Source organism: Bos indicus, chromosome 9 (assembly GCF_029378745.1).
Source record: "Bos indicus isolate NIAB-ARS_2022 breed Sahiwal x Tharparkar chromosome 9, NIAB-ARS_B.indTharparkar_mat_pri_1.0, whole genome shotgun sequence".
In the NCBI taxonomy this organism is placed as follows: domain Eukaryota; kingdom Metazoa; phylum Chordata; class Mammalia; order Artiodactyla; family Bovidae; genus Bos; species Bos indicus.
The window spans coordinates 9,381,400-9,404,500 of record NC_091768.1 but is presented as its reverse complement, the minus strand read 5'-3'; the positions used below and the strand labels follow the sequence as shown (position 1 = coordinate 9,404,500).

Sequence of the window (23,101 nt, the reverse complement as noted above, 5' to 3'; positions counted from 1 at the left end):
ATATTTTTATAAAACATAGGCTGGTTACTAGTCCATGATAAGCAGAGGCACGATACTCCCTTTGGTGTCTTTAACCAGTTCTTCCTGTAACTGCTTTTTTTTTTTTTTTTTAAAGAATAGCCTCTAACAATCTCCTAGTCTCTTGATTATCAGGGGCAATGGCAAGAAATGGTTAATTAAAGAAGAATCAGAGAGTAAATTCTTACTTATCATGCTCAAGAATTTTGAGGGATTTTAGTCCATTTTCATAAATTTGATGGGTTTCATTTCAATCTCCCCATTTTTTTCATTATAAACCAAATAGTCATATAAACCTCCTGATTGTGTCTTTATCAATAAAGACCAACTGTAAAGATTTTCTTGCCATGTATCTCCCTGAGGCTGAGTAACAATGAGTGTACTGCATGTTTCTCTCTAAGACAAATCAGGTCCTGCAGGCTGCCGGCAGAGCCCTTCAGAGAATTATGTCATGGTTCTCCTGAACTGCAAGAGGACAACAAACAAGGAAAACATGTGCCTACTGAAAGGACTTTTTTTTTTCTGGCACAATTTTCATTCTCGACTGTGGCCCAAAGCTCATCTCTGTGTGGAATTCCCATTAACCTCAAAAGGCAAATCTCCAACAGAATAATTTCCATCAAGAACATGGAGAAAAGGCTGGTGGGGCTGGGCAAACTCCCTAGGATGCTATCAGAGAAAAATGTGTGAGACTGTCTAGAATATGCACACGGTCGCTTTTCAATTTGGGGGAGGGGGATTCCTCTGCTCTTTGATGCCATTATGCCCATTGTGGGCATTTCGGGGTACGAGCCACTGAAGCGGCTCATGGATTCCTGATTCTTAAATTTCTCGAATCTGAATAGTTAGTCCACGTGACTCAGGTGCTGGCTCTATCACACTGTGGTGGGCGGTGGTGGGGGGCTTCAGATATTAAATCGGGTACCGTGTGAACTTCCTGCTGAGACCCCTCTTTTGCTGCCCTTCCCTGCTGACTCATTGACTGGACTCCCCATGAAGCAAGCTGTGATGGTTCTTTAGAGGACTTCCCCTATGACTCTCAAAGGATGAAACTTGCAGATTTCCTCAGCAAGCCCATCAGTTACTGGAATCCTGATGCTGAGAGCTGTGAGCTGTTGGGAGCCTTGGCACCTGTGGCTGGATGCCCCGATACTACCCACCTTCCTACTATCATCAGGAGGTGGCTCTCGCCCTGTCCTTCACACAGTGGATGCCCAGGACCTAGTATACAGCCTGGAGCTGGCATGTGGTACCCACATTCTATTCATCCTTTTCCCTGGGAGCATATCTCTTGTATTCAGACCAATTTCGGGACCTCTGTCCTTCCAAGCCCCCTTCCCTGACACCTGTCCTACTTTGAAGCTTTGCTTGATTTTCCAGACTTTCTCTAAAAGTGGTCTTACCTTGCATCCACCCCAAACCCTAGTTTGGACAGTAAGTGAGATTTTCCCTCTGTACCTTGTCACCCTTTGTTCCCATGGGGCCAGGGTGTCCCGTTCTTCCTAATAAGCCCTGTAAAACACAAAACTAAGTTTGTTACCGAAACAACAAGAAAAGCCAAGCATGTTGAAAGTTGGTTGCTCAAACTGATACATTTTGAAGGTCATTTGATCATAATTAAATCAGTCCTATAAGCATATATTTCTTCAGGCTGATACTGCAGCTGTATCCTGCTGATAAGCCCTTGGAAGGAAAAAATTTGTATTTGTGGTCGCTTTTTCACCTTGGCCAACCACATTTAATGACCTTAATTGGAACCTTTTAATACATTTAAAAATTTAGCCTTGCTGTTTAAATGGCAATTTACATAACATTATGCCTTCCAAAATGAGCTATAATTTTGGTAGTGATCAACATTTTAATACTTCATAGAGCAGAATTAACAAGGTGCATATTGAGTTATGCGATCTGCATTTTACCAATGGAAAACAAAATTTAATTTAAAATCTTTTTTGAGAACAGTTAGCTATAATTTCCATGATTCCTTTCACAATTTTTGCTCTTAACTTTTAATTTTAGCCTACAATTTAAACTCAGCTTTGTTCAATATAACTGCGGTGGAAGCATGAATGGTAAAATTTTCATTATGGCAAATCCATGATTCAAAACATTAAGGATCATGATTACATTCCTACATAACATTTGCATAGGAACTCTAAGGAGAGGAGGATTGCAAAAATTGAGGCTTGAATAGGATTGCTAGATTTAACAAATAAAAATACAATATTTGGGATAAACATGCTATGAAACCATTTATTTATATGAAATTAAAATTTAACCTTAGATCCAATATTTTAACCAGCAACCCTAGTTTTGCACTCTGCTTTATGGAGAGATTGGGTTTAACAGGTGGGAAAAGAAAAGAGATTTCTGTTTTAAGAAAACAGAATACCTAAAGACACAAAGAATGTGATACTGTGTTTGAGGGACAGTGAAAAAAGGTGCCAACTAAAGCAGAGCATATTTTAATTCATAAAGTTGAATAAAATGAAATTGAATCTGATAGTCCCTGACCCATTTTTTTCTTTTCCATCCAGAGAATGAATTCTTAGTTTATGGTGCTTAACATGTAAGGTGTAACCATCTGAGTATCCCAAAGGTCAATGCCAAAAAATTATAACTAAAAGAGATAATGTTCTCTTCTATATCCAACTTCTATTCAAATTGGCTTGCTTAATCACAGACAAGTCTCCACAACCCCTAGCAGCCTCAGGTAACACTAACAAAAATCCGAGACATCAGATGCTACTTTTCCAGGCAATGCTTGAAAAATTTACATGGAGGAATGGAGAACAAAAAAGCAAGGAGGAGTATTAGTTCATGGCATCATCTCAGCAGACACGAGTTGTGAGTGAAACAGTTGTAGCAAATACTTACAGGCGGTCCTGTAGGGCCAGGAGCACCTGGAAGGCCTGGAATTCCTTGAAGACCCTAGAAGAGAGAGTTCCTGCCATAAAATCTGTTATCTCATTGGAAACAAAGCATTTAGCTCAGCAAATATTTTGACTATTGAAAACAAAACATCTATGTTGGCTAATCAAGAAACAAGGTGTTTGTCATGTGCAAAGACCCACTTTCTAAGAATAAGGATGTTGAGCTAAAATGCTGTGGCATGCATGGCATCTGTAATGAACATAATTTAATGTGTTTGATGATTCATTGAATATTTTTGATCTCACATTTCACATATCCTCAGAATCATCAATAACATCTTTGAGAAGCCGGCACTGCTAAAGCATGAAAATACAAATTTCAGAGGAGCAGAATGCCATCAAAGAAATACATGATTACATGAACACTTCATTCAACTAGTGGAACAATGGAATCTGTGTTATGATATCATATTTAGTTTAGCTGGCCAGTTCATTTTGAGAAATTTGGCTCATCAGTGAATTTAAATTTGGAATCCTTTAGTGGCTTAAGCATAAAAGTGAACACAAAGCCTCTCTTGCTCTGTCTTAGATTTGTAGCATCATGCTAGTTACACTGGATACATTTATATATTCAAGGAAGAATTGCAAAGATTAACTGATAATTTATGTAATTGATTTGCTCCTTTATCAGATACGTCAGCAACAGAATATTATATTTAAATAAGCTCAAAATATGAACTATTTCACTATTAAAATAATATTTCAAAAGCTATTGAATAGTATAGAAAAAGGGAAAGTTACAAAATGTTACATAGGGTAAGGTCCAAATTATTAAAAAAATTAGAAATGCAGTTCCTGAGAGATGAGACTGATGGAGGCTCATAATGTCTTATCTGGAAACTTTATATCAGATGTGTTTCAGAGTACTGAATTTTCAGATTTGTTTTATAGGAAACACATGTGCTTATACTGGTATTACATAATACTCCCAGTGGCACTTAAGGCAGCACCCACTAACGAACACGCAATAATTTCTATTGCAAAACACATGATATTCTCACCAAATGGGCTACATAGATTGGCTCCATTTGACGTCAGGTCACATTTTTCTGCCGAAGAAATTTAATCCAAACTTGGGAAAAATTTCTCAGGTTTTCAGAGGCATTTGAGCTTTGGAATTGTGGATCCGAGATTGTGGACCACAATAGGACTTTTTTTTTTTTTTTTTAAACTTTACATAATTGTATTAGTTTTGCCAAATATCAAAATGAATCCACCACAGGTATACATGTTACCAACAGTCTGAGAAGCACAAATTGGAGTAACTTTTACTCTTTTTGTATATTTCTCAGATTTTCCATAAGAAACTCAGATGACTTCTTTGATGAGAAAAATATACTTTAAAATACCCATTTATTATCTCAGATAACCATATGATGTATCAAGTTCTATTTTGAATGGTTCCACTTCTTCAGGATTCAATTTTCTTTACTAAGTAATCCTTTTATAGTGCCAAATCATTCATTGTTATCGTACGTTCCCTTTCTTTTTACTGTGATGAAATACACATGTGGTTGCTGCTGCTGCTGCTGTCGCTTCAGTCGTGTCCGACTCTGTGACCCCATAGATGGAAGCCCACCAGGCTCCCCCGTCCCTGGGATTCTCTAGGCAAGAACACTGGAGTGGGCCGCCATTTTCTTCTCCAATGCGTGAAAGGGAAAAGTGAAAGTGAAGTCACTCAGTTGTGTCCGACTCTTAGCGACCCCATGGACTGCAGCCTACCAGGCTCCGCTGTCCATGGGATTTTCCAGGCAAGAGTACTGGAGTGGGGTGCCATTGCCTTCTCCAACACATGTGGTACACATTGTAAATATCAGACACAGTGACCATGGTAGAATTGCTACATAGTTAATTGCTACATAGCTGTTTATGGGAGCCCTAGAAGAGCAGGGTTGCACAGGGTCAGGGTTCACTGCATTACTGGGATCAAGGATCAAGCTCTACGGAATATGTCCATCTAATGCCTAATGGGATCATATATTCCTTCAGGTTTTTCATGTGATAGGAGGGGAAGAAATGCTGGAAGAAAAGCAGCAGCACTTCTTGGGAGTGCTGAAATGCCTCCTGTAATAAGAGTCTTGGGTAGAACCTTAGGCACACTTGTGTTAAAGAATGTGGATCTAAACTTTCTTCAAGATGGGTTCGTCCTCAGTGGCAATGCTCTGTGTGTGTGTGTGTGCATGCACACGTGTATGCATCTGCGGGTGGTACACATTAGCATGCTGTTTCGACTCTTTTTATTCCCCCACTATTAACTTGTTTATGGGGTTATAAGTGAAAAGGAAAAAAAAATTCCTTTGGGAATGGACCTCTAAGTATCTAGAGATTATAAATGGTGTACCACAAACTGCTTTATCTCAAAATAGCCACATTTTCATAAAATTCTCTCTATATGTACATGTATAAGATATGTATGTTCTTATGTATTCTTCTTTTTGCTACTTTTAGTCTCAAGACTGAATCAGTCTAGAGATGCTGAGTCTTTAGGTAGTCTAATTTATAAGCTTGGGACTCATTAACCTTTGATGACCACATTAAACTTTAAAATAAACCTCAGTCCATAAATAAAAAAATCGTTCTCAGCAGTCTTTCTCTGAACAAGCTGAAATTCTGTACTAAGGGTAAAAGTTACTGTGGATGTATAAAGGGCAAGAAGATAATTTTAGAAGACAAGAACGTCATTAAAGAAGACAAATACATATTAAAGAGTAAGACAGTCAATTTAGCATATTGTACCAAACTAAAATACAAATTAAAATTTATTGCATAGATAGTCAAGGATCATTAGAACTAAGTTCTTTCCCTGTTCTAATATTTTGATTTTACCATTCATAGCTCAGTTGCTATCAAGAATATTTATTTTTCCACTGCTGCAATTTATGGCTGAAGATATTCTGCAAGTCCCACTTATTGATTATTATTCTAAAATACTGTAAAAAAGACCTGCATTCCAAGCAAGAATCCCCTCTGACTGTAAGAGGTGAGTCTGTGCCCTATCAGTGTCTGCCAGTTTGTTACCTTGAGCTGTGACAGAGCATCTGTAACAACTGGACAGAGGGCAATGTCCCCTTTGTAAAAGCAAGAACAACAGGGAACTCTTCTCTTTAAGTTTCCAAATGGACTATGATCATTATTAAATAGTAATTGGGAATTCCTCAAAGAGACAGTGTGATGTCATTCTATATCTTTTCCAGTAAGGGTAGGACAGACATCTTAGGTCTTGTAATTAGATATTGGTGGTGGTGGTTTAGTTGCTAAGTCATGTCCAACTCTTGCGACCCCCATGGACTGTTATGTGTGTATTAAAATAGGATAATTTCTTGGCCAGTTGGCAATATATATGTTCTTGGGCAAAGTTTCATTTACTTAAACAAATCAACAAATTAAAATTTCAGGGAGTATCTGAGTCCAAGAAGACAAGATAATATTCAGTATTTCCCATCTGTCAGAGAGAAACAAACTGCATTGACCCATACCTTCCGAAAGGCCCAACTGAGTTGTATATTACCTCAGGTGTATTCATACTTTTCATGTGATGTGAAGAAACAATGAAAAACAATCTCCTTATGAACTAGCTGGAATTGAATGTCTAAGAGTCTTGTGCAAGATCTGTGTACCCTGTGTTAAAGAAATCCACAAGTTGTACTTAAGGAAAAGCACACTAAAATAGTGGAGGAATTAAGGAGGGGTTCAGTTCACTGCAGAATCAATAAAAGTTAACTTCTAATAAATTTAATTTAGAGTCACTTATAAAAAAAACCCGAATTCCAATTATTTCCTGATCTTTTTGCTATTACTTTCTCAATTGCCTTTAAAGTCTACTTCTTGAACCTAGGCAGTTAAAAGCTGTTAGACTATTAAAATCAGATACTATGCTTGTACTTTAGTGCAACTTTCTGTGGAGCATGAAGATGCAAAAGCTCAATAACTCTTCCTTATTTCGAAAATAAAATGCCTTTACTCTTTTATTTATGGATGAAAATAAATGTATTTCTTTGCTCCTCAATTTTTAACTTGGAAAAAAACAAGCCAATCCTTACTGTCTTCTTGAATAGAATCAACATTAATTAAAAACAATAACATGGTAATTTATAATGTGAAATATATAACTCCAGCTCAAAAATACATCTACTTTATATTGTCATGATTTTCTACACTAACATCAAGGTTAATATATGCCAGATGGCTTACCCACTTTCATTAAGAATTATTAGTATCAAAACTGTTTAAACTAACAACAATTCATCATCCTAATTGGTTTTTCTAAGAGTTAATGTGAATTATGCAGGAAAGAATGCTATCCTGAGATCGGCATGGCTGAGAGTCAGAAAATTATATCACCATCTCAAAAGCACATTTGACTTTGAACCTTAGTGGGAGGGTGAGCAGATGATTAAAAGCAGTCCAGGCAGACCCTTTTGATGTGTGTGTGTGTGTGTGTGTGTGTGTGTGTGTGTGTGTTTTCCTCCCATGAGTTTGAAAGTTGAGCAGAGATACAGACAGACCAAGGTCATTGAAATTGAGTCACGTTAAGGCAGAGGACCAGGAAGTTCTACTGAGTTCTGGAGCTGCCCTTAGCCCTAGGCTGGTTGCTAACTAGCCCTTCAATTCTATGAGCTCCTTTAGGATTCTTTTCAGTAAGTTTCCTCTTTCCTCTTGCTTTTGTCTTGAGAGACCTAGAATTTTTACCTCCTGCATGAAAACATATCAATTAACTGATATGTTAACTTAGTGCTTAAATTTCCTTGTCCCAAAAACTGGACCACTGACAACAAACATCAACATATTATTTAAAATGTGCTAACATTTGGGAAAAAACACTGTTTTTGTTTTTATTTGTTTAGCATCAGACATGAACTATAGGGAAACTGATGTCCTTTTGTTGTGTCCTGTGTATGAAGGCTCAGTGGGAGGATTCCATGGTCAGAGGAGTCTGTTACCTCATCACCTTTCTCCCCAGGCACGCCAGGGTAGCCCCGCTCGCCTTTGCTCCCCTAGAAAGACAATACATTTAGTTAGTATGCTCAGTCATTTTGTCATCTTTGGAAAAATGAAAATATCCTTCTAAGGACACTTGGGGCCTGTCATTTGGACAGAATTGGGAAACAAATACATGACATATGCAAACGGCTTTTCCAAGATATTTTTAGAAAAGGTACTGTATTTTAAAATGGATTTTTTTTTTAACCCCAAACTGAAGGCTGCACAGAAGAGAGATTTCCCTACCTTTGGTCCTTCTCTGCCTGGGATTCCTGGAGGACCCCGTGGCCCTAGATCGCCCTAGAGGACAGAGCAGTCGCAGGTAAGTGAAGGCACCATGCGGGACTTCCAGGGTCCCCTGGTCCACACTCAAGCCTCGCCTTCTTACCTTCCGGGCTGCAGAATCAAACTTTCCGGGCTCACCAGCACCTGATTCTTCTCCTTTGTTGCTTTTCAGCCCAGGGACACTGGCTTGGCAGTTGCCACAGAAATTCTAATGAGGATAGAGATAAGATCACTTAGAGATTCATCACAGTAATGTATAAAAGTGAGCTCTGATTGGATTTGAACTTCTATCTGAACCTTTGTGAGAGCTGAATGACGGCCACTGCTATGTCATTCTATAATTTAATCGGTTAGAATGACTACTTTTGGGGGGGCAAAAACTATCTTAAAAGATAAACTCAGTGCACTCTCCTCATTGTCCAGTGGTTAAGACTCCATGCTGCCAATGCAGGGGTCACAGGTCTGATACCTGATCGGGGAACTAAGATCCCACATGTCTCATGGTGTGGCCAAAAAAAAAAAAGATAAACTCATAATTCAAGGATGTAGAGTTCCAAATGTTTAGCAGCATGTTAAAAAAGAGGTGGCAATAAAGTTTGGAATAATCAGCAAGATCACAGAGCTCATACAACCAAGAGCATAAATCCTTAAAAAAGAAAGAAAAAAAGAGAAAGCTGTGAAGACAGGATTTTTCCTTCTGAGAGCCCAATCAGTTGGAAACCTATACACAGCTTTCTAACATTTTGTTAGTTGAAGCACTCATGTGGGAAATAATTACTTGAGTGACTTGGACTTGACTTCTAAGTCAAATCCAAGTGCAGATAGGAAATCTAAGTGGAATTACCTTTCCGTCCCCTTCTCTGTAATCTTTAGCTGATCTGGAAAGGCTTGAATTTAGATGTCTGAGCTCACAAGATAAAGTTCTTATCATGTAAAGCTCTACAGAGGCTTATTTTTAAATACATTGTTATATGATCAGGAAAGGCATAAAATAGGGATCACTGAGTGGGGGAGATAGTTTAAATTTAACAATTGACCAAAGGTAGGACAATAGAAGCCTCTATTCTTTCATCCTTTTAACCAAGTGGGAAAATCTTTAAACATGAAGTGGGAACTAAAATTTGCCATTGATGAGAAATTGACAAGAAAGTCCATATTATTCAAGTCCAATATTTTGACCCAGTGCATATGAGGACAAGTTTGATTTCCAAACATATGCTCCATGGAAGACTAATTTTGTATGGTATTGAAAAGGTTCTGAGGCAATTTGCCTAAAAAATGCTGGATTAGAACAATTCTCTTTATGGTGGTCCTTCTTAGTGCTGGAAAACATTAGAAGGAGTTGGAGTGTGCAAAGTTTCCCAAACCAATTTGACCACCAGGATCATTTCATTTAGTTAATGTGCTGGTAAGGAGTTAAGAAACACATACTTAATTGTAGGACAACAACTATTAAATCTGAAAAACTATGAAGGTAGCAAGATGCTTAAGGACTTAGGAGAACCAAAAAGCTTTCCCTGTTTCAAAAAGTATAAAGAAGGTGAATTACTGTATCTGTAGACTTTGGAAATAAATAGTAACATTTTAGAATGGATTATTCAATTGATTTTTTAAAAACTGAAGTATAGTTGATTTACAATGCTGTGTTAATTTCAGGTACATAGCAAAGTGATTCAGTTATATATAGATATATATCTTTTCAGATTCTTTCCCACTGTATTGCTGCTGCTAAGTCGCTTCAGTCATGTCCGACTCTGTGTGACCTGGTGGACAGCAGCCCACCAGACTCCTCTGTCCACAGGATTCTCCAGGCAAGAATATTGGAGTGGGTTGCCTTTTCCTTCTCCAGGGCTAAATACTAGGAATATAAAATAAATCACACATATATACATGTTGCCCATGTGAAAGTGAACGTCACTCAGTTGTATCCAACTCTTTGCAACTCCATGGACTATACAGTCCATGGAATTCTCCAGTGGAGTGGGTAGCCTTTCCCTTCTCCAGGGGATCTTCCCAACCCAGGGATTGAACCCAGGTCTCCTGCATTGCAGGTGGATTCTTTACCAGCTGAGCCACCAGGGAAGCCCTGTAGCCCATGTGTGTGTATAAATATACTGTCCATTCATACATTGACAGATACTGCGCATGAAGTTAAGTGGAATGTAAAGGGTTCAATCTTAACATTCCACAAAGAAACAGGCAAATACATATCCTACATATGTTCCATTATCATCCTCCCCCATCTGTTTTACAAATAAAATAAAGGGAAGTATTACAGAAAAAAATGGCAGTGAGATTAATTCCCTAGCAGGTGGATAATAGGTAGAGATTATTTTTATTTAGTAGAGTCACAGGTGTTAGGGTAATTGTCAGCTTTGGAATTTTGTAAGGCACTTTGTAAAATCCCATGACATAAAACTCAGCCTTCAAACTGGCTGTTTCTTGAGCAGCTTTTCCTTCTAGACTGGCCAGGGCAGATACTGTGAGGAGGACTGGGTTTCACAGTGGAGAGCCCAGGGGGTGGTGACCACCATTAAGAGAGAGCTCACTCCAGGGAGAAAACAGTCCGCTCAGGGTGTTAATGGCACTCTTCCTCTCATAGGTCACTTCAGAACTACCCACTCACCTCAGAACTCACAGCTCACCTCAGAACTACCCACTCACCTCAGAACTCACAGCTCACCTCAGAACTATCCACTCACCTCAGAATTCACAGCTCACCTCAGAACTACCCACTCACCTGAGAACTCACAGCTCACCTCAGAACTACCCACTCACCTCAGAACTACCCACTCACCTCAGAACTCACAGCTCACCTCAGAACTACCTACTCACCTCAGAACTCACAGCTCACCTCAGAACTATCCACTCACCTCAGAACTCACAGCTCACCTCAGAACTACCCACTCACCTCAGAACTCACAGCTCACCTCAGAACTACCCACTCCTCCCTGCGCCCTGGCTCCCCACCCCTCCAGTCCCAATATGAGAGGCCAGTAAAGAAGAGAGTCAGGGGATTAGTACCAATGGCACAAGATACAGATGGATCCATGTTCCTTTTTCTGTCTGAAAGATGCTCTACCATTAAAAAAAAAAAAAAAAATGGAATTTTAGTTCAGGCTAACTCAACCTCTGGCAAAGATTTCCTTTCTGATTTTTTTTCTGGAAATTAGCACACAATTTCTTACACGGCAACAGAATACCTTGAATAAGGCCCCGATATCTCCCAAGAGAGGAAGTGCAATCTGTGGATAAGAAGAAAAAACCAAATACAGGTATTTAGACATATACAGGCACTTATAATACAAACATACAACAAATGTATCCCCTCAAAATGCTGAGCTGCTGAGATTTCTCATCATAAAGCTTCTAAGAGCCTCCCATTGCCATCACGATGGTTGGCTAACATGAGGCTTCCTCTTCAGAAACAAATACAGGACACTAACAGAGTTCATAACCATTTTTGAGAAATAGAGAAATACCATTTCTTTACCATGAACATGGAAACACATATCGTTTCAATTCTGAGTCATGCCGGGCAACCGTCATGCCAACCTTAACATATTATTGGTTTTAAATTATACATAAAGACAAATCATTTGTTAAAAGGAAACCATTCCTCTGCCAAGCAAATCATCAGTCTGTTGAGAAATATGGAAAGTACAGGATGTTTCTCTTAAAGCTGTTCCTCATTGAATTCAAAAGAGCCAATAGGTGGCTTAGGTGATAGGCAAAATAAGACACTGGGAGACTCAGGCAGAATCTCCCTCGTGTCTTAAAATGTCCTTTCAGAGAGACACCATAAATCCCAATAACGCTTTAGACTCCCAGACAATACATACATGATTCACTACATTGGGGAGTTAAAGGCCAAAATACCTCGCTGCACATAGCTTATAAAGGCATGTAAGCCCTGCACAGTGTGAGAAGCAGAAGGATTTGTGAGACTTAGAACTGAGAGGCTAGATTTGGATTTTATTATACAAAATTCTTAATACGATGTCATGTACCATATGGCTTCTTAAATTATAACTGCCGATTCTGAGGCTATTTAAAGGGATTTCACTGTCACTCAAAGCAAAGTTTAACCTAAAATAAAACTTTGGACACACATTTAGTGCCTAAACCCATTTTGAAAGAGCCTACTCAAGGCAGTTTTGTAATTTAATCATTTCAGCATTTTTAAAGCCACAGAATCAATAGATATGTACCGTATTGTGGGAAACTTATCCGCAAACATTCATTTAGAAAAATGAAATTCATTTAGTCACTAGCACTAGAAAGAACAGAATCTGTGGCTATGTATTTTAACTCAGTTTTCCATGGGATTGAGACATATGCCAAGGTTCAATTTGGGGCAAAATTGTACAACTGAATTATGCCCTCATGAAATAAGTATTCACCACACACACAAAAATGCTGATGTAGCTTGAATTTTTTTCCCCTTTAGAAAATAATGGGGATAAACAAAATCACCAAGCAGTCACTGAGCATTCTAATTGGTTTGGACAGCAAAACTTGCTTGGTAGGCTGTTTGGCTTCTGGGTGCATTAAAGATACATAAATCAGGCACAGTCTGTCAACATACCGGGTCACCTGGGGGGCCTGGCAGACCTGGCTTTCCATCCCTCCCTGGAGCTCCCTGAAAACAGAAACATCATGTTCAAATCTTTGCACCTTGGCATAAGAGCAGATTAAAACAGGTTTGGGGGAGAGGGGAAGTGGGTAAACATTGTTCTTACATCATTCCCTGGGGTCCCTGGAGTTCCTGGCAACCCAGGGAGACCTCGAGGACCCTGCAAAAGGGCAAAAATAGATACTTATAAGGACAGTCCTTTAGTAATTACCCCCCAGGTCAGCAAAGTGGATTTGCGGTGCCAAATAGCTTGGTTAAGTAGCTTACCTGAATCCCTGGCTCTCCAGCTGGTCCTTGGGAGCCCTGAGTAGAAGGAGATTCAATGATCATAATTCTGCTGGGAATGTCCATAAATTATCCACAAGGGAAAAAGGAACAGATACTGTCATGTACTTAGTGGAGCAGCGGGGCTCGCCACCACACACACCCTGAAAACTCTCTGCAAAGTTGGCTAAGAGTTCTGGGTGGCAGGTAGACCCCTGACCAAATGCAGTGCTGGAGGTACCACCATGACTGCGCTTGGATGCCCGGGACGTTCGTCTTGGCCCTGCCATGGTTCCTGCACACTCATGAGTGTATAAACACCACACCTGAGTTCTGTCTGTCAGACACTGACCGCCCACAGGGTAACCAGCTCAGGGTTCCTTCCTTCCTGCTTTTTACTGTGAGTCCTTTCTCTGAAGAAATTGCCAGAACCGGTTTTCAGTGATAGGAGTAGGAAATAAAACTTCAATCAATTATTCTTTTCTGTGTTAGAAAACTGGAATTTGGGGGAAACTAAAATGGGATAGAAGATTATCGGTGAACCTAACGATGACAGATCCTTCCCTACTGCATGACTGTGGGCCTCTGGCTGAGGAAGTGACTGACTACCTGGGTAAGCAACGAGCTGGGGTCCTAGTACCTGACTTCACTACCTGCTTGCTGCCTTCTCCCTTCTTACTTTGAAATAAATATTCATATTGTCAAAGCTACTTTTTTGCTTCCTTGCTATTTATTCTGTGTGTTTAAGTTATTTTTGGTTTGTTGGTTTATTATTTTTTTCTTGCTTCAACCTCCTTCACTCCCCTAATAATTTCCTAAACTACTTTTTTACTTTGTTTAACTTCCCATCTCCAGTGGTCTTTACCTTCTCGCCTTGGAAAATCAAACAGCAGTCAAACACAGTACAACCATTCACTATGTACATCTTCTTTTACCTCTCAGGATAATTTCATTTCAAGGCCAATCCCCAAATTAATGTCATTAGAATAACCATTTATCTCACTTTTCTTGCGTAAAAATCTTTTATGTTTTTTCATAGTAAATATAAAGTTTTATCTCTTACTGCTATTTAGTCCACAAGCATACATACAATGGTCATTATTACCCTTATGGCTATTATTTGTCTTAACTATCACAAACAATTTTTATTACCTCTTCTCTAAAATAATACATAGAGATTTTTGATATCTCATTTATATGCACTCCATTAAAATTAAGTTTTCATTTTATTCTAATTGAAAACAGACAGTAATATAGAATAACCTAATACTGGGGCATTCTCATAATCTTGTAAACATGAGTTTGTTCTTTTTAATATATAGAATGGAGGATTAAAGGGTTAAGTCCACGTTTTATAATTCAGAAAATCAGTGTATGTGTGATTAGCATCTGTAAGTCAATAAACAGTGGCTACCTTCTGTGTTAGGATGTAACTACAAGGCCCATTAATTCTTGCCCTCTGACTAGCATTTTTTTGTATTTCTTCCTCTGACCATTTCATTCTTTTCTATTATGCATATATGTCACAAGATCTTATTTCACAATAGCGGGTCAACCGGGTTTCACGAACTTGATTGAATTTCACTTACAGTTCGGCCAGGAATCCCTATCCCTGGGGGGCCTATGTCCCCTGGCGAGCCTTGGACACCTGGAAGTCCTCTTTCGCCCTGTGCAATGAGATGCTTCTATTAGTGAGAGGTTCAAGGGACAGGAATTTTCTAGGCACATTTTGCAAATTATTAATTCTTTAAAAATTATCTTTGATATTTTACCTTTGGCCCTCGTGGACCAGGTGCCCCAGGACTTCCATCTAATCCCTAAAGAAAGAAAAGAAAATGAGGTTAATATATTTTCTTTTTCTAAAAAGTTTACTTACACTTAAGAAGTTATAACTCAAAAATATTTCATTGCTCCTCATCTTTTTTGCATAAACCTTTTTTTGTAAAAGAATACACATTTTACTAGGTTATAAATTTTGTATAGTTACTTTAAAATATAAGATGTTTTCATCTTTAAAATGAGGCATCTGATATTGAGAACTTTATTATTATTATATAAAAGGTCAAAGGGGATGAGGAAAAAAAGGCACATGAAATAAGCATATGGTTTAGATTTTCCATAAAATGTCCTGGGATTAGCCCAAGCCACAAGGACTTTTTTTTTTTAATAGATGACGTGCCACATATGCAGAGCCTCTAGAAGGGAAATTTCAAGCAGTTTGTTTAAGACTGTCCAAGGAAGGTTCATGTTTTAAAACTAGCATACTTTACTAGGCTTCTTCGATCCCTAAAGAAGATTCAGGGGGTGGGGTGGGGCTATAAATCTTCCAAAATTGTATGTAAAATGGTATGTGTATGTGCATTGTCTTCAGAAGAGAGGCCTTTGTATCAAATTTCCAAAAAGATTAGACCTCTGATCTAAAGAATAAGATGAATGCTTCTTTTTTCTGCAGACCTAAACTTATTGCTATACCTGTGATCAGAAACAGGGAGTACACAAACAGTGATTCATCAACTTTCAAAGGAAATATCAGCAAAAAGGTTACTACTTACTGGTTCCCCTGGCAGGCTTTTTCCTGGAGGACCAGCCTCACCTTTTGGACCTGGAAGTCCAGGAGGGCCTGTAATCCCACCTGGGTCTCCCTGAGGAAACAAGGTAAGATGCTCACTTCACAGCTCAGGTTCACGGTGGGCGGTGTGGCAGCAACCATACTTTAAATTGTCATCACAGTCAGTCACACTGCATTCTCTCATTCACTCATTTCACAATGTGTACTGAGTGCCCAATCCACACAGACACTGTTGTCTTAAGTGCACTTGGATCTTGTGGAGAGCTATGTTTATGGTCTCCTGAAATGTATGTAAGTGAATAGATAGATGCACAGAAGGGAAAATCTATTCGTCATGTAATTTTTACATTTTCTTTAAGTTATTCTCAAGGAATGGTTCCATATTAATATACTATTTCCAACATGTCATGAGATTGAGACTTCTTAGGTCTATACCTGTGCTGTCTATAACTATAGCTGAGCATGAAGCAGACTTTCCAAGTTCTGAGATCTTCATCTCCAAAGCGGTTCCTTTTGTCACATTGTGTTTCAGAGCCAGCACCCAGCTGCCACAGTGAACCACCCCAGAGAAGCCATTCCTGCAGAGTCCACGTGAACTCCTATCCCCTGTGCAACATCAGCTGGTGTGTCCTGTCCTTTCACTCCTCCAAAGTCCTTATGATCCCGTCTCATCCTCATCCTCAGCTACTTAACATGCAGAGTGAATGAAACAGAAGCGATACCTTTTCTCCTTTATTGCCTTGTTTGCCTGGGATCCCGTGTTCTCCTGGTAATCCCTAGAAAATTCAGAATTAAAGGGCAAGAGCAATTAGAACATTTCTTATTGTAAAAACATTCTGTCTGTGAGTCTTTGTCAGGAGAACTAAATTTTAACATATGGGAATGTGCTGATTTTGGTCTCCTGGAGAGAGAAAAACATTAATGAAAGTATGTGGCTTATTGTTTCAAGTGAGGAAACCTGGATGTAATGGAAAAAAAAATAAATAAGGGAGAACTGAACCAAATGCCCATCCGTATTACTGCCCCAAACAGGATAAACAGAAAATATACTTTTACTTTGACTTGGCAACAGAGGCATTTTCTCTTTTTATTTTGTTCTCTTTTTTAGCCTAGGCCCTATCACATAACCTCATTTCTTATATACCCTGTGGTTCCACCTGTGCCACCAGCATTTTGTTCTTTTCTTGTAAGATCTCTCCATTAGGCTCACCTGCAATGGTTCACTAAATGGCTCGGGGGCGCACCAAAAAGTTTTGCTCCATGAACTGAATGTTCAATGTACCAAATGACCAAATGTGCTGAAAGATGAAACCTTGGAGGCTCAGCCTGGGAGCATTGATAATAAAGCAAGATGTCAAGGGGCTGCTCCTAAAATGATGGGAAAAGGAGAGATTCTAACAGTTTCACAGAGCATAATCAAATTGCCAGATAGAGGTCAGTGCCCAAGAAGCATTTTCCTTGTTTTGCTCAAGTGAGGACTGATGGAGAGGTTTTGACTCCCAAGATGTCAGAAGGCCAGGGAATTTGTTCAAGGGACACAAACATCAGAGATGGGATATAAAAGTGAATTTACTCAATCAAAAAAATAGCAGAGTACCCATTCTTATTCTTTTCAGGTGCAGAAGGAACGTTCTCCAGCTCAATCACATGCTAGGCCACAAAACAAGTCCAAATAAACATGAGAGTAGAAATTGTATCAAGCATTGTTTCTAACCCAAATGGTATGAAATTAGAAATCAATTACAGGAATAAAAATGGGATAAACACAAAAACATGGAGACTAAACAACATGCTATACAAAACCAGGATGAAAATGAAGAAATCAAAAGGAAATCAGAAAACACATCAAGACAAATAAAAATGGAAACACTACTTTCCCAAATCTATGGGGTACAGCAAAAGCAGTTCTAAGAGGAAAGTTTGTAGTGATACAAGCCTAACTTGAGAAACAAGAAAAATGTCTCAGATAAAAAACTGAACCTACCAACTGAAGGAATTAGAAAAAGAAGAACAAGTGAAACCAAAAGTCTGCAGAAGGAAATAACAAAGATCAGAGAGGAAATAAATGAAATAAAGACCAAAAACAAACAAACAAACAAACAAACAATATAAAAGATCAACAAAACAAACATCTGTGTTTTTTTAAAAGATAAACAAAAGCGGTAAACTTTTCATGAGAGTCCATCAAGAAAAAATGTGAGAGGACAACACATAAACAAAATAAGAAACGAAAGAGGAGAAATAACAACCATTACCATGAAGATACAAGGAGATAACAAAAGAACACTACTGTTACATGCCAACAAATTGGACAACCTAGAAGAAGTAGGGGAGAAGGCAATGGCACCCCACTCTGGTACTCTTGCCTGGAAAATCCCATGGACGGAGGAGCCTGGTAGGCTGCAGTCCATGGGGTCGCTAAGAGTCGGGCACGACTGAGCGATTTCACTTTCACTTTCCACTTTCATGCACTGGAGAAGGAAATGGCAACCCACTCCAGTGTTCTTGCCTGGAGAATCCCAGGGATGGGGGAGCCTGGTGGGCTGCAGTCCATGGGGTCACACAGAGTCGAACACGACTGAAGCAACTTAGCAGAAGAAGTAGACAAATTTGTGGAAACATAAAATTTTCCAACACTGAATCAGGAAGTAATAGACAATCTGAACAGGCTAGTCACTAGTAGTGAAATTGAATTTATAATAATAATAATAAAATTACAGAAAGTAAATAACTGGAACTGGACAGCTTCACAGGTGATTTCTACCAAACATATAATGAAGAGCTAATGCCTACCCTTCAAGATTACTAAAAACTGAAGAGGAAGAAACACTCCCAAATTCATTCTAAGAGGCCACCATTACTCTGATACCAAAACCAGAGCAAAACAGAAAATTACAGGCCAATGCCACTGATGAAGGACTTCTCTGCTGGCTCAGTGGTAGAGAATCTGCTTGTCAAGCATAAGACACAAGTTTGATCCTTGGGTTGAGAAGATCCCCTGGAGAAGGAAATGACAATGCACACCAGTATTCCCGCCTGGGAAATCCCATGGACAGAAGAGCCTGTCAGTCTATAGTCTATAGGGTCTCAAAAGAGTTGGATGTGACTTAGTGACTAAATAACACAACAACACCTCTGATGAATACAGATGTGAGAATCCTTCTCAAAATATTAGTACCAAACTGAATTCAACAATATATAAAAGTAATCACATAGCATGATCAAATGGGATTTATTCCAGGAATGCAAGGATGTTTCAATATCCATGAAGCAATCAGTGTGATATACCACATTTATAAAAGAAAGGATAAAAATCATGACAATCTCAAAAGGTGCAGAAGAAGCACTTCACAAAATTACACATTCACTCATGACAAATGCTCATTCAAGCTGGTATAGAGGGAACATATCTCAATATCATAAACACCATTTATGACAAATTCAAAGCTAACATCATACTCAGTGGTGAAAAGCTGAAAACTTTTCCTCTAAAATCAGGAAGAAAACATGTACGCCCACTCTCATCACTTCTTTTTAACACAGCATTGGAAGTCCTAGACATAGCACTCAGCAAAGAAAAAGAAATAAAAGACATCCAAATTGCTGTGATTTACATCAGTGTTCTGCCTGACTCCTCTAAGAGTTTTGTAGTTCCTGGTCTTACAAGAAGGTGGAGTGCTGAAGAATTGATACCTTTGAGCTGTGGTGCTGGAGTACTCCTGAGAGTCTGCTGGACAGCAAGGAGACCAAACCAGTCAATCATAAGGGGAGATCAACCCTGAATACTCATTAGAAGGACTGATGCTGAAGCAGAAACTCCAGTATTTTGGTCATCTAATGCAAACAGCTGACTCATTGGAAAAGTCCCTGATGCTAGGAAAGATTGAGGGCAGGAGGAGAAGAGGGCATCAGAGGATGAGATGGCTGAATGGCATCATTGATGCAATGGACATGAACTTGGGCAAACTTTGGGAAATGGTGAGGGACAGAGAGGCCTGCTGTGCTGCAGGCCATGGGTTTGCAGAGTTGGACATGACTGGGCAACTGAACAACGACAACATTTTCTCCATTGTAAGGGCCTCCAAATTGGAAAGAAATAAGTAAAAGTGTCACTATTTGCAGATGACATATTATATATAGAAAACCCTAAAGTCTCCACCAAAAAAACTATTAGAACTAATAAATGAATCCAGTAAAGTTGCAGGATATGAGGTTAATATACAGAAATCTGTTGCTTTTCTATATATTAATAATAAACCATCCAAAAGAGAAAGCAAAACAATTCCATTTAAAACTGAATGAAAAAGAATAAAATACCTAAGAATAAACTTTACCAATGAAGTGAAAAAACTATATTCTAAAAACTATAAAACACTGATGAAGAAAACCAAACAAGATATAAAGAAACGGAAAAATACCCTGTGTTCATGGATTGGGAGAATTAATACAGTTAAAATGTCCATACAACCCAAAGTAATCTACAGATTTAATGCAATCCCTACACTGAACTAGGATAAATAATCCTAAAATTTATATGAAAGCACAAAAGACCCCTAATTGCCAAAGCAATCTTGAGAAAGAAAAACAAAGCTGGGAATATCATACTCTCTGACTTCAGACTATACTACAAAGCTACAGTAATCAAAACAGTATGGTACTGGCACAGAAACAGACACATAGCTTAATGCGACAGAATGGATAGCTCAGAAATAAACCGATTAATGGTCACTTAATTTATGACAAAGGAGGCAAGAATATACAGTAAAGACAATATTTTCAATAAGTGGGAAAACTGAACAGTTACATATAAAAGAATAAGTTAGAACATTTTCTCACACTATATACAAAAATAAACTCAAACTTAATTAAAGCCTCAAAGATAAGACCTGAAACCACAGAACTCCTAAAAGAAAACATAGGCAGAACACTCTTTGACATAAATTTTAGCAATATATTTGAATCTGTCTCCTAAGACAAGGGAAAAAAAAAAGCAAAAATAAACAAACAGGGCCTAATTAAACTTAAAAGTTTTCGCATGGCAAAGGAAACTATGGACAAAATGAAAAGCCAGCCTACTGAATGGGAGAGAATATCTGCCAATGATATGGCTGAAAAGAGGTCAATATATATATATATATACACACACACACACACACACACATATACATATATATATATATATATATATATATATATCATACAACTCAATATTAAGAAAAACAAACAACCTGCTTAAAAAATGAGCAGAAGACCCGAATAGACATTTTTCCAAAAAGACATACAAATGGCCAACAAGCACATAAAAAGATGCTCAATATTGCTAATCATCTAGAGAAATGCATATCAAAACCATAGTAAGGTATCACTTCACACCCATCAGAATTGTTATCGTCAAAAATTCCACAAGTAACAAATGTTTGAAAGGATGTTGCAAAAAGGCAACCTGAATACACTGTTAGTAGGAATGAAAATTGGTATAGCCACTAGAGAAATCATTATGGAGGTTCTTCAAAATCTAAAAGAGAATCACCTAATGATTTAGCAACCCCACTCCTGGTTATATATTCAAAGGAAATGAAAACAGTAATTCAAAAAGATACACGCACCTCAGTGTCCTTAGCAGCATTATTTACAACTGCCAAGATATGGGAGAAACCTAAGTGCCCATCAACAGATAAGTGGATAAGAAGATATCATATATATTTAATGGAATGCCATTTGACCATAATAATGAAAGAAATTTTGCCATTTGCGATAGTGTTGATGGACTTAGAGAGTATTGTTCTTTATGGAATGTCAGACAAAGACAAATATTGCATGTTATCACTTATATGTGGAATATAAAAAATAAAATGAATGAATATAACCAAATGTAACAGACTCATACAAATAGAGAACAAACTAATTATCAGTGGGGGAAAGGAGAGGGGGGAGATAGATGAAAGGGATTAAGAAATACAGACTATTGTGTGTAGAATAAATAAGCAAGAAGGGTATATTGTACAATACATGGAATTTAGCCATTATTTTGTAGTCACTTTAAATGGTGTATAATCTATAAACATATTGAATTATTATGTACACCTGAAACTAATACTGTAAATCAAGTATAATCCAAAAAAAGAAAAACAGTGCATTTAAGGGGTATAAGGATACGTATGTACGTGTGTGTGTGAGAGAGAGAGGGAATTGTGAGTCCAGTAAAGCTAGGCTATAATGCAACCTGAGGACCTTTCACCAACTGCATTATAGAAGTATTTTCAGCCAAAAGATTTGCCCCCTTTTTGGAGACTTCTGCAAGAATACAACAGAAGCTTTGGAAATGTCTTTCTTGAATGGAGAATTTAATCAAAAGCCATGTATAATGATGTATAATGGAAATGTTAATAACTTGGGTTTCAAAGACTGATTTGTTAGGTTAATAATATTCAAAAGGATCTCACGTAACTAATGGAGATATGAGCCTTCTCAACAGCCTCTGACATTAGTGTGATCGGTTTCAGTTGTAGAGATGACCCCTGCCCTTGGAAAATGCAGTATAACTCATTTGCATGAACAGATGCGGACAGTCTTTAAAATGACACATGCATCTACTATACATACAATATCTCCTGGTGGTCCTCTGGGTCCCACAGAGCCTGCAGGTCCTTGCTGACCCTAAAATAGAAGGCAATATAATACTTTACTTGTGCTAAAAATATAGTCTGTACCTGAATATATGTAAAACATGCTGTGACCTTTATCTATAGAAAAAGTATCCAGGCTCCTCTGTGTAACACTGAAATGTGCTTTGGGCTTACAGTTTCAAGATATTTTCATTCAAATGAGTCTGCTCTCACGCAGGTTTGATGCCTGGGTTGGGAAGATTCCCCTGGAGGAGGAAATGGCAATCCTTTCCAGTATTCTTGCCTGGAAAATCCCATGGACAGAGGAGCCTGGTGGGCTACAGCCCATGGGGTCTCAAAGAGTCGGACATGGCTTAGCGGCTGAGCACACATGCATGTTCTTACCAGCAGGTGAGTCTGGATAACCTGCCATACACATGGGTCGGGCACATTACACGGATCCTTCTAGTGCCTCCTAGCAGTGGGTCTCCTTTGGGACAGTCCTATAGAATTCTGTGTGGGAAACTCAAGTGCCTGTGGGCTGCAGAATGTGGGCTTGGGAAATAAATCCTGTTCTCTTTAAGGAAACAGGGTCATAGATGTGGCTCATATTTTTTACTCTTAAAGCTTTCAGGGATGGTACCGTAAATATGGTCTGAAAAGTACTTAAATATCCTACTGTGATCCAAAAGACAGAGGCACCATGTGTGTAATAAATGCAGCCGATACGGGAGTGTGTCTGTGGGGGGAGTCGCTATGAAAACATGATAAAATCCCTGACAACATTTGTGATGAAAATGAGTGGTACATC

General features: G+C 38.5%; 1 protein-coding gene across 2 annotated transcripts in view; it reads right to left on the bottom strand.

The window, feature by feature from the left end:
* The window catches only part of COL19A1 (collagen type XIX alpha 1 chain), a 452,305-nt gene that overhangs the window by 57,833 nt on the left and 371,371 nt on the right, over nucleotides 1–23,101 (bottom strand). For both annotated transcript variants that reach the window (XM_070795674.1, XM_070795673.1), the window contains 14 exons: nucleotides 22,289–22,342; nucleotides 16,408–16,461; nucleotides 15,669–15,758; nucleotides 14,889–14,933; nucleotides 14,706–14,783; nucleotides 13,120–13,155; nucleotides 12,959–13,012; nucleotides 12,805–12,858; nucleotides 11,420–11,461; nucleotides 8,320–8,424; nucleotides 8,178–8,231; nucleotides 7,892–7,945; nucleotides 2,896–2,949; nucleotides 1,477–1,530 (listed from right to left, as the gene is read on the bottom strand). In XM_070795674.1, coding sequence (XP_070651775.1) covers nucleotides 1,477–1,530; nucleotides 2,896–2,949; nucleotides 7,892–7,945; nucleotides 8,178–8,231; nucleotides 8,320–8,424; nucleotides 11,420–11,461; nucleotides 12,805–12,858; nucleotides 12,959–13,012; nucleotides 13,120–13,155; nucleotides 14,706–14,783; nucleotides 14,889–14,933; nucleotides 15,669–15,758; nucleotides 16,408–16,461; nucleotides 22,289–22,342 — 828 coding nt within the window. The remainder of the gene's footprint in view (nucleotides 1–1,476; nucleotides 1,531–2,895; nucleotides 2,950–7,891; nucleotides 7,946–8,177; nucleotides 8,232–8,319; nucleotides 8,425–11,419; nucleotides 11,462–12,804; nucleotides 12,859–12,958; nucleotides 13,013–13,119; nucleotides 13,156–14,705; nucleotides 14,784–14,888; nucleotides 14,934–15,668; nucleotides 15,759–16,407; nucleotides 16,462–22,288; nucleotides 22,343–23,101) is intronic.